Here is a 12,233-nt window from a genome sequence, read left to right on the forward strand (position 1 = left end):
ATATTATTCCATTTAAATTTCATTAACAATTTGTCTTCATTCAAAATATATGTAAAGTGTGTCTTAAAGTATATTGTCTTTGGTTAGTTTTTTTCCAAAAAGTAACTACGACGTTCAGACATATTGTTACCGGGTAAAATTTTTTATTTTATGTCATGAGTACACAGAGATTCCCTCAAACTTAAAAAGTGGAAAGCTAACATTGCTGAGTCTGGGGCATCTATTGGTCTTTGGACGTTGTTTCTGTTGAACAAAAGAAGTTTAAAGTATGGGTTATTTTAGGCATCTGCTCAGATAGAAGAAGCTATAAGTATAAAAAGAAAAAAAAATGGCACAAAATTACAACCCTTTACCGTGGTAGGAGCGCCCACAGTCACTAAAGTTACACCTACATTAATATCTCTGGATAATGTAGGTTTTAGAGCATCATGCACCATATATTTTTTTAAAAGGAAATAAAATAGTTGTCGAAGTTCCACTAGCCAAACAAGTGTAGTATAAAGATAGCATCTCTTAACTTCTTAAAACTTAAACGATTTAACTGCAATCGACAATGGAACAATAAACTTGCGTGCAAAGAAATCGGCCAACCAAATTTTTGACATTGGTATTTTTTTTCCAGGAACTATCCGTCTAGCCCAATAAATAAACATTCTATTTGGAAGACAATTTAATATGCTGAGTCCACAATTAACTATTACGAAAACGCAAAACAAATTAGATTTTTCCATTTACCATAAAGCTTCACACACGGACACAGTCATACATAACAGTTCAAATCACCCTTATACACACAAAATGGCTTCATTTCACTCTTAATACGCCACTCTCAACAGAAAACTACAACTTAGAACTCAATATCATTAAACAAATTGCACTGAAACAACGGCTACAATCCGTCCATTATCGATAAAATTATAAATAAAAAACAAATCCGGATAACAGTAAACTCTATTTATCCGAAATACTAAATAATACAGAACAATTTAAAACAGAAGTTGATTAGATCTATGCCTAATGGAGTCAGAGATGTTATTAGGGGGTTTTACCTATTTGTTTTTATTAATAAAAAAAAGTTAATTTGCTAAGGCTAAACCAAAAAAGGAGCAATAAATTTTAATCAATTTAAATTCGTATTAAAGCAGATTAAAGCCAAGAGAGGTTATACCCACGATGAAAGAATAAGTGTTGGACGCGCGGCCTCTGAAGATGCCAAATGATATTTTGGCGAAACGTCAGGCGAATGATCCTACTCCAGGATCAAACAACGAACGGATGAACACCCGGATTACCACCAATACATATATATATATATATATATATATATATATATATATATATATATATATATATATATATATATAATTTGATCTAATTAGCAGCGATCAAATTGAAGTCTAAAATTCGCGCAAGTTTAGTAGCGAGGACCGCGTCTTACCCAATGCATCCCGGGCGTGTGAGAGGCGGCCTCCTCAAACACTCCCATCTGCTGAGACGGCAGCCCCGACGACGAGCGAACCTGTCCGGCACCCCCGGACACTTTAAAACCAAACGCCGACGGCCGGCGCGTCAGTCCTTCCGCAATTACTGAAAACGCGCACCAAACACCTTCAGGACGTCGTGGTCATCGCGACACTCGCGGCACCCGCGGCACCACCACACCGGGGGAGCGTTACGTATAAATGTTTCGAAAAAAAAAACAAAAACACGCGTCGAAGGAAACGGAAGAGACGCCACGACTTCGGTAAACAAACGCAGGGGCGCGAAAAGTATTCAGACGGTCGCGGCAGGCCGTGCGACGTTGACGTTTGTCGGCGACGCGCATGTCTTAGACACGGCACACATGATGTCTATGCGGGCCGGCTCGCGCACTTGTGCGGTTCAACGCGCATGTGAGGCCCGGCGATCGCGGTCACGGACCCGCCCACTTCGATCGAGTGGGGGACGTTTGGGGAGTCTGGGAAGCGCCCCCTCTATCCTATACGGTAGACGACGGTTCGGTGCGGCTGCGGTGCGGCTTTGTTCCGGGGTATCGCTATATGTACGCGTAGCGTTATTAAAAAAAAAATGATGACGACGACGGTGATGATAATAAGCGGCATGTTGCGACACGAGAATCCACTTGATGTCCGGGAAAAAATGAATTATCAATTATTAAACATATAAAATCGATATTTTTGTGGCATTCCCATATTTCTTTATAATATTGAAGCGGAAGCTAAGATCGTTTAAAAAAAATCTCAAAGCAATATCTACCGGCCATCTTTGTACTTGGGCTAAAGTTATGGTAAATCTTATTTCGTTTTGCATTATTTTACGACCATTTATTTTTTCATAAACCGGAACAGTGTTTATCGGTCTAAATTCTGTATGCTGATTTGTGCCTTGAACCTTGAACGGTATACACCGGTAGAAAGTGAAGTATTTATAATGCCCAAAAGGCGGTTGCCTATTGCACTGAAGACATTTCTGATTACCCCAGTCGAGATTCCACTCGTCCCACCACCATATTTTCTAAGTCATCGAATTGTGGGATGCTGGATACTATCTCTGGAATACTATTTACAAAGTATTCATTAAATTTATTGGCGATTTCCATTTCGTCATAATTCAAAAAGTACTCTCCAAGCCGCCTAGACAACGACTTTTGCCAATTTTTAGTTTTCTGATTTCGTTACTTACGTATATGTATATAAAATTATATTTAATTTTCTGAAAACTTAATTTATTGAAACGGAAGCACGAAATGCTTGTCACATTCATCAGATAGTAAAAAAAATCCCACGCTGAGGTTAAACAAATGCTTAAACATAAGGAAACATTTGCGGCCAACTTGGGTTTTCTCTTGATTTAAACGCGGGTATGATGGCATTTGTTTAAATATGTCGTCCCAAAAACACGCAACGACCTGTTCCGGACATAGTACGTTCTATATACAGGATGTTTCAGAAATTCGGGACACAAATTTGAATTGTCCATTTACCAGGCAAGAATAAGCATGTTTTTTGTTAATGAGCGTTTGTCCTAGCTTGCTTCGTTATCGGGATATTGGCTGTCGAAGATTATAGAATAAATCGTTTTTTTATTAATTTGTCTAATGGACATCTATTATTAACAAGATTGCTTTCAAAAAAGGCGCTTCGCGGTTTTTTGTGCTAGAGAGACGCATTGTTTTTCTATCGTGCTCCAGCGCATCACTTTCGCAAAATCGATGTAATTCAATTGTGCATGCATCCTTAACGAAGTGCCTTTTACATCTCGGCGAACTTTAAAGTTACGGTAAATTTTGGTAAATTCAAAAATTTTTCACAATAATAGCGATTACCAATTATATTTTTTAAAATATCTGGCCCGCCCTGTATGATAGACGAAACTTGAAACTCTGCCTCGACACTGTTTAAACCAAATTATCCCGTGTTTTATTCATTTACGGCTATTCACGAAAACGGCAATTTCCAAGATCTCTTTGTTTTTTTACAAATACATACTACATACATATTCCAATAAATGCCGCAAGTAAAACTTATAGCCCTAGATCTCCCACTTTTTCCGGTATGTGAATTTTTTCAATAGAATAAATAGTTTTCGTGAAAATACCTATTTTCTGAAACAATGCAGTACACCGTAAAAGTGAGTGACGCCATCTCGTCTAGATTGAGTGCGAGATATTGCGATTTTTAAATAGATTTTTTCAAGCAGCTCAAGCAGCGATTTTTTTTGCGAATTTACTCCATAAAAGAACAACTTTCAGGTTCCGTCACTAGGCAAAGCTGCATATATGTACCAAATATGAAGTCGATTGCTTCAAATTTCAGGCACTTATCGTATTTCATAGCAATGTTGAAAAAATAGTCGAAAATCGCGAAAAAAAATGGATACCGGCGTCGGATCAGGGCCATTTCTTATAAGCTTATGTAACTCGTGGAGGGTTAAAAAGGAGGCCAATTTTAATTTTGTAGTTCCAACGGTTCGAAAGTTATTCGGGAAAAACCAAAAGACGAGAACGGAGAACGGACAGACAAAAAAAAATTTTTTTTCGACGGTGATCCTTTCTGTACCAACGGCGATCCAATAGGACCCACCGTTACCGAGATATAAAATTTTTATACGAGCGTAAATCGAATTTTTCAAAAGTAACAAGATTTAATATTTTTTTTAATCATGCAAATAAAAATTATTACTTACGGCCTTAAAATTGTTTGTATTGAAGTGCCAAACACCCCGTATAGTACTTTTCCGTTCTATTTGACTGACAGGTTTTATCGTCCGTCGTCTATTTGTAAAGAGTCAAACATTAGGTAGTTTTTAACAATGACGTTTAAGTAGTGTGTAAAGACCATTATCGGTAAATATTTAAGTTGTACACTGTACCGTTTGCCAAGTTTTGTTCAAACACAGGAACCCCGGCCTTATGGAATATTATCAGATGTCGCTTTAGATCTGCCGTGCTCCTTTCTACTTAAACAGATCCGGACTACGATGAATTGCGAAAAGGTAACTATAGAAAAACGTAGTTAAACTTTTGAAAGTTCATTTAGGCCTCCTAAACTTAAATCTGTAAAGTATTCATTAAAAGAATTAGTAAATGAAAATCTCCCCATTCCGTTTCTTTTATATCTTGATGGAACCTCCCACCTTGCTCCTCACTCACGGCACCAAGTTTCTCGTTAACTAATCCAAATGTGAGCGTGAAAAGTGTAGTTTTGTACTCATATTGCATTCCATTTCCCTAAATTTCTCTGACACATTTTCTACAATGTCTTTGTAATTTGGATATTTGTGGGTGCAATCTTTTCAGATTCGATCACGGTAGTCACAAAGCCTTGACCTTCCATTAATCGCCTTAATTGAGCGCCTACAAAAATTCCTTCCTTTAATTTTGCCTCTGAGAGGGCGGGAAATTTTCCACATAGGTATTTATTTTCATCTTTTTCTACAGCTTTCACATACTGCTTCAGCAGTCCTAATATAATATTTATGCAACGCCGGTAAAAGATTTTTTCTTCTTTCTTCTTCAGTCAGACTATCTTGTAGAAGATTTAGGAGTTAACCCTTTTTGGCCAGTTCTTTTTCACCCAAAGTTGTTGAGCTATTAATTTTTGATTTGTATGGACTGAAAAATAACAGGATACATCAAAAGAAAGGGGGACTTCACAAGAAAAACGTTATGGACAGAATTGTGGAGGAAACTTTTAAAAGAGAAAAAGTTAAAGAGGTTAGGATTTTCGAGAAATCAGCAGAAAATAACATCTGTATCAAAAATAAACAAAAACTCAGGAAAATAAATAAAATTTTAACCAATATGGTAGCAGTTGGTAGTAACTAGCTTTTGGCATAAAGCAAATTCTTCAAAGTGATGGAGTGAGGAGGAGATGAATATATTTTGTGAAAAACCAACAAATTCGAATGAAATCAGGAAAATACTCAAAATGTAGGATATGGTTAATAAAACATTAGAAATTGGTATCTACCCAGAATGTCCAGACTGATAAAATCATACCAATCCACAAAAAAAAGAGCCAATAAGACTTATACAGTTACTGACTAATCCAGCTGCTCAGGCCATTATCAATGATCATTTGAAAACTTTCCACTGTGCAGAGCCTTATTAGCGACAGTGCCTTTTCTGGGTTATATATAGAAAAAAGCACATTGTTGCTTTGTTTGTAGTTTTGAAAAGGGCATTTGATATTGTGGATATAGATTCGTTTTTATATAAGTCGAAAAGTAATTTAACAAATAGGAAGAAAAGTAATTATTTAAACAAACATCGTAGTGTTGAACTGAAACTTAGCATTGTACTGCCTATGCCCGTAGTTTCAAACGAAATGCAGGAAATGCTGATCTTATTAGATGTTACGACACGCTAAGCTGTGACAAGCTAAGTATAAAAAACACTGTAAGCGGAATATTAAGCTGAATATCATTACTGAAGGGAGGTGCATTAATAGAATAGAAAAAAAAACAAGTAGAGGAACTGTCGAGAAATACTTGTGCGAGGACCAAAAAAGGACAGGAAATGCCAGGGACTATTGTTAGCGGTGAACTAAAGGAAATGTGCAATGATTTGATGAAAATGAAAAGCAGACAAATATATGCGGCATCGTATATCAAGTTGAAAATTTACGGTACGGCCCTGTTGCTCGTGGCCAACGGCTTTGTTACAGATGCCCGCGTGGATGCTGGTCTGCGTCTTCGAAAAATGACCATTCAACACCTTTTCAATTATGGCTAATTAAAATGGCTGTCAGGTAAATCTGCCACACGGTCCATACCTTTGTGAGTAATTTTGATGACGTAGATGTTTTCGAAATGATGGATTGTCGAGCCGAGCTTAGAACTTATATACGGGACTCTACCTCCGTTGACGGCATAATTCCTTTAGACTTTAATCCACTCGTCTGGTCGATGGTAGTCGTTCGGTATGAAACTTCCGAGTCGATCCAGGCAATCGACAATCAATGCACAAGCTAAAAGTTGTTTAGATTTACCTAATTTAATTTATTAATTGCCAAGTATTATCGGTGATACTTTATTTAGTCACTCCAATAATTTTTTTCATATCAAATGAGAATTTATGCAAATAAAATTTAAATTAAAAATTAGCAGTAGGGCAAGGCAATTAGTGCAAGTGCATACTAGGCAAGTATATTCGTGGCACAGGTAATTTCGTGATAAAATCAAAATAATATATCACGTTCACACCGATTGCTGCATTATAAGTGGGCCTTTATAAATACATACCTATACTTTTTCACATTCACGTTCGCTAAGAGAAGATTCTTAATTTACTATATTCTTTATATGATATGATTGTTTACGATTTGCTTACTAAGGTAAATGTTATATGAGAATTGATAGTAGATTTTTTTTCCCAAGAAACTTTTATACTATTTGCAAAACTTCCTGTGTCTGTTGTTATTGAATTGAACTTGCTGACGTTCAGGGCTTAACCGAAACTGAAATAGTAAATTTAGAGTATAATTTTTATTTATTTTTATCTTAGAATTTTGAGGTCGCTTTGGACTCATTCACTTATAAGTTTGTTTTTTTTTTATTGTCCATTGTATGATGGTCTTAAAGAGATAACTTAATTTACTTAATAAGCAAAAAGGCCAACCAAAACTAACCGAAATGTATAACCTGGGTAGTCTTGAACCTTAAAGCTGCCCGATGAGTACCAAAACAAAATCTATTCTATAAAGCCAGTAAACAAACTGGAATACCATGGAGTACTGTAATAGTAATGGGTGTTTTTTTTTTCGATGTACAGAACTTTAAGTTGGCATTACTGTTCAAGATGGCGACCGATTTAACAGCTGTCAAGTGATTTATTCTCATTTTGGTTTGGCAATTCGTCATGAATAGACTCACGCCTGAACAACGCTTGCAAGTAGTGCAATTTTATTTCGAAAATAATGGTTCTGTGCGGAATACGTATCGCGCACTACGTCCATTTTATCGTCGACAAAACCGTCCATCAGAGCAGTTCATTCGATTAACCATGGAACGTTTTCGCACCACGTTTACTCGCATCTCCAGAGACGCCGTACGGTGCGTACAGAAGAAGCTTGGTTTACGTGCTTACAAAATCCAACTCGTGCAAGAATTGAACCCAAACGATCATCAAGTAAGGTGTAGATTCCTCGAATGGGCCCAAAACGAGATTGCCGTTATTGCCGATTTTCATGAGCGAATTTTGTTTAGCGATGAAGCGCACAAACAAAACTGCCGCATTTGTTGCGAAGCTAATCTTCAAGTGTATGTCGAAACACCGTTACATCCAGAAAAACTGACTGTTTGGTGCGCTTTATGGGCTGGTGGAATCATTGGCCCGTACTTCTTCAAAAACGATGATGGCCAGAACGTTACAGTCAATGATGATCGATGACTGTCAAGAGAATAGGCAACTGCTGTTAGAAAGCTGTACACTTACCAAATCGCTTCTACTGATAAACAATGCTAGACTGCGTATGTGCAAATGGGTTTTGAATTCCTCGAATATTTAAAGGAGCCTGCTGGATTGACTACCAAAAAAAGATTGCCTTCCAAAATACACTAGTAAACTTGTTTCCAAAAGGTTGGATAAATAGGGATTTATTTTTGGAAGGGTTTTCGATCTGTCGTATTGTTCGTGGATCCACCTGCTTCAGACAACAATCCGGAATCCATTTCATTGGCAAATGAAATTTTTCTTTTTATATTCACTGTATTAGCCATATTTTGCAACCCCTAGACGGTGAAGGTTCACTGGAAACGTGAGAAATCCAGAAAAGCCTTTCACACGATTTTAAAGTCCGCATTTACAGCCAGGAACCAATATAATAAGTGCATTTGACCTTTTGACAAAAATGTGCCTTTTTCATAATGGAAAACGCAACACCATAATTCGCGTTGGATCAGACGGAACATTAAGGACTCCAGCTTGGACTGAAATGAAGGTGCCAGTGCGGAACAACATTTTGGAAACGGGTTTCAAAATTATCTTTTATAAATATTCCGGTCGTATTAGGTGGATTAAAAAACGGACTCGCGTATCCGCTGACGAAAAATGAACCCAGTGTCGGCGACGCGGCATAAACAAACCATAAATTACGAGAAAATTATAGAATGTCAAAACGCTGTTAATATTTATATTGTGTTAAATATTAAAATATGTATAGGGAATATTATATGAAAATGGCGCTATAATTTGAATTTAATCTCCCAAGTGATCTAAAACTAATTTGCGATTGAGCCTGCGGGGGATCGAAAGTCACACTTTCCCTTCTGGAATTAGAATGGGATACACTTTCTATGAAGGCGGAACTAAAACTTTAGAAGTTAGCGCTAGATTGTTGAAACTATTGCCAAAAAATGTCGGTTACATTTAGTAAGTGAAAACCTCAAAAATTTGTATTTGTATATTGTATAAATCTCTGTCTGAAGTCTGAAGCTACAGGTCAATATTGTCGAAACGCCAAATAAACTGCGACTTTTGGAAAGTGTTTCACATTGGGCTAGGCAAGAGGCCAGTACTTATGGAGTACCACCGAATAAAAAATGGCGACTTGATTATATAACAGCGATAGATCCGCACAATCTTCAAACAGCAGCTTACCGTAATTAAATAAAAGAGACAAATGTAACAATTTTCAGTGCCAAATGCTTTGTTGCTTAGCTTTAAGAGCTTTAAAAGAGCATATAAAGGCGCAACTGTAGAAATTTTTGAACAACGGCCCAAGGATTGACTTCTACAATGCGAACTAGCATTATAAGATCCCAGCGTCTTTTAACACGAAATGCACAGATCTCTGTATAGAATAATATAAATCTCACAGAATTCAGGCAACTACTATATTTTTTTAATTAAGCCATGACAATGTTAATTTCAGGTAAATAATTTTTATGAATATATTTGTAAGCCAACGCAAAGAATGCAGACGAAAAGTGAAATATTGAGGCAAACTCTGTTATAAAATACATTCGTGGTATTGCTTACTCAATTAAGGGTCGTTGTTGGTAATAAATCCGGTGTTTCACAAGTTAATATTAGCAAACTATAAGAAAATTTCGTCTTCGTGGAAGTATAACAAGAGAATAGAAGAGCAACAGAAATTTGACATCTTTTAGTCAAGTAGGAGAGGTAGACGCGCATAATCTAAAACCTCTTTTTTCTGGGGAGATTTAACATCACACTCTGGAGTTTCATATATTTATTTATATTTGTTGAAGTTTTTATTGTTTAGAATAAAATAGTTCTGCACATTTAAAAAGTCTTATTAAAATAAAATTTACGTAAAATATAATGCGGTAAAATAAATGCAGATCAATGGATCAACTCAGTTGCTTCGTTGAGAGTTCTTAACTAACTGTCTACGAACGGTGCTAAAAAGACCCATGTGGCTAATATTATTCAGAAGTACCAGTAAGAGAAAAAAAGACCAAAAGTAACAAAAATGTCTAAAAGATACAGATGTTAAACGATCATTCAAATAATCTGGTTTATGGGACTTATGAGCAATATTGGAAAGGAAAATAAGTTTTTAATTTAGTTATGTTAGATCAAAAATTTGAGTGGGCTTAGTAAAAGTTTCATTGTATTTTGATTTTAATAATATCTTCATTTTTTTTATCAACAAAGACCGGTAAGTACTTACTGTGTTTTTACTGTATTAAATTACCGCATTCATTAAAAGTAAAGAGCAGCATTAACACAGTAAAATACTTTTAAGTATTTTTGAAATGAACCTTTGTTGTACAACTAACGTTGTAAACAGTTGTAAAACGCTTAAAAAATATTGTGCAGATAACAAACAAAAAATACTAACAAATAACTAACATTGTTTTTAAGACGACACATAACGTTTTCGACAAAGTCTCTAATAGTGATTAATTAAATCACGCAATGTTTTTCATGTTAGCTGCAAAGACCTTGACTATAGTGCGAGTTGTTGGTGTTGAACAAACTATTTTTGGAGAAAGTCAACCTTTTCATACTCATCAGATTCAAAACTAGTCTTATAGAAAAGCTCACGTTTACCTTTAACAAATTTAACTTCAATTATGTCTTGTAGAAGTAAATTGGGAGTGTTTGCAGCTTCCATCCCTTTTCTTCCCCATCTCTTAGTACGGAAGCCGAAACAAGTGCTTCTCCTTTTTTATCATAATCAACAAACGCCTCCTGAAAAATGACAATTATATATTTTTTCGGAAGACCAATATGCCAGTATGAATTGCTTTGAGACTAAAATTAAGCAGCCTTTAACATATACAATTATTTTAAATTAACTCAAAAGTTCAAGAAGTATCAGAAAAACAACAATAATAATCTGGCATTAACCAAAGTCGACAGAAACTACCTCTTTCCCATACGTTCACAGTCTCAGCTTCGCTGGTTTTTAAATCACTACTGGAAAACAGAAATTCTAATTTTAATCTCCTATGGGTCAAAAAAACATTCATTTCAATAATATCATTAGGTAATTTTAGAATAGTTCATGCCAATAACCTCACTTTTTCAAAATAAATAAATTAGTGCTTTTTACAAAACTTCTGAATTTCTCCTGCTTCGGTTTTCGCTTAGTCGAAATTGCTGACGTTTCGCCAATCATCCTGTTGGCTTCTTCAGAGCTTGACTGAAACTGGCTCGTATTTTACTCTGTACCTGCTTATATTGCATATGATGACTGATTCCCAAATTGATGACAGGTAGAGACCTGAGTCGCGGTTAAGATTGTTAGCTTGTTTATAGATTTCTATAGACTCGGATTTTTCATTTGTAGAAGAACTGATTACATGCAAGAATTTTAATTTTATTGAATAAAATTTTATGCCCGATTTCATCAGTGTGGTCGGAAACAGCTGATGATATTTTTCGTCCGGTCTCTCCAACGTATTCTTTGCCACATATGCATGGAATGCTGTAAACTCCTGGCGTCTCAAATGAAATTTTGTCTTTGACGGACCGCACATGTTGCGAGATTTTTGGAGCAGTGTTAAATCTGGTTTTGATGTTGTACTTCTTTAGAACTTTTGATATGTGGTCAGTGATGTTTTGAAAGTAAGGAAGGACCACAGTGGCAAGTGTAGGATGCGGCCTCACTGCTATTGGAAGGTTCTGGTAATATCTTTGTGTGTGTTTTAATTCTGTTTTCAGTGACTCGGGCTGAGATAGTTTTACGCCTCTGTAAACAAGAGAGTTGATAACCGTGCGCAGGTTTTCTGTAAACACCCTGTGTTAGGTCTGAGTTTCTATTGATAAGAATATCTAGTATCGAGTTTAAATATCTAAGAAAATCTACTAGGGTTTCTTGACCACGAGGCCAAATAACAAAAGTGTCATCGACGTAGCATTTCCATAATTTTGGTTTTAGATGAAATGTGTCGAGAGCTTTCTTCTCACATTTTAGTTGAAATTTACCCAAAATTGCCCCTGATGTGAGGAAAAAATAAACAATATTAACTAATGTCAAAACACAGCGTCTGCAAACTCCGTTATAGGACTATCATATCTGATTGGTTGGTTGCTGCATAAACTGCGTTAACACCGAAGTAACACGCAGATTGAAGTCCGTCAAAAATGCATATACTGTATTTTTCCTTCGGACAGCCGAGATTGAAAACAGTCTTGTTTTCTGGCGAAATAGAGTTTCGAATATTTGGAAGTGGTGGTGCAAAATAGATGCTTCTTCCAGATGGGAAAAAGCTTGATCCTAAGTACCCTTTGTCCAACGGTTACGTGAGTGAAAAGA

General features: G+C 36.2%; 1 protein-coding gene and 1 long non-coding RNA gene across 2 annotated transcripts in view; one reads left to right on the forward strand and one right to left on the reverse strand.

Moving 5' to 3' along the window:
* The window catches only part of LOC132697914 (protein apterous), a 251,214-nt gene extending 249,381 nt beyond the window's left edge, over positions 1-1,833 (reverse strand). Inside the window, exon 1 of the mRNA XM_060663678.1 lies at positions 1,439-1,833. Coding sequence (XP_060519661.1) covers positions 1,439-1,486 — 48 coding nt within the window. The 5' untranslated portion in view covers positions 1,487-1,833. The remainder of the gene's footprint in view (positions 1-1,438) is intronic.
* The window catches only part of LOC132697919 (uncharacterized), a 136,949-nt gene that overhangs the window by 11,199 nt on the left and 113,517 nt on the right, over positions 1-12,233 (forward strand). The gene's annotated exons all lie outside the window — the stretch shown is intronic.

This window comes from Cylas formicarius, unplaced genomic scaffold, assembly GCF_029955315.1.
Source record: "Cylas formicarius isolate icCylForm1 unplaced genomic scaffold, icCylForm1.1 PGA_scaffold_2__14_contigs__length_35257938, whole genome shotgun sequence".
Taxonomy (NCBI): Eukaryota; Metazoa; Arthropoda; class Insecta; order Coleoptera; family Brentidae; genus Cylas; species Cylas formicarius.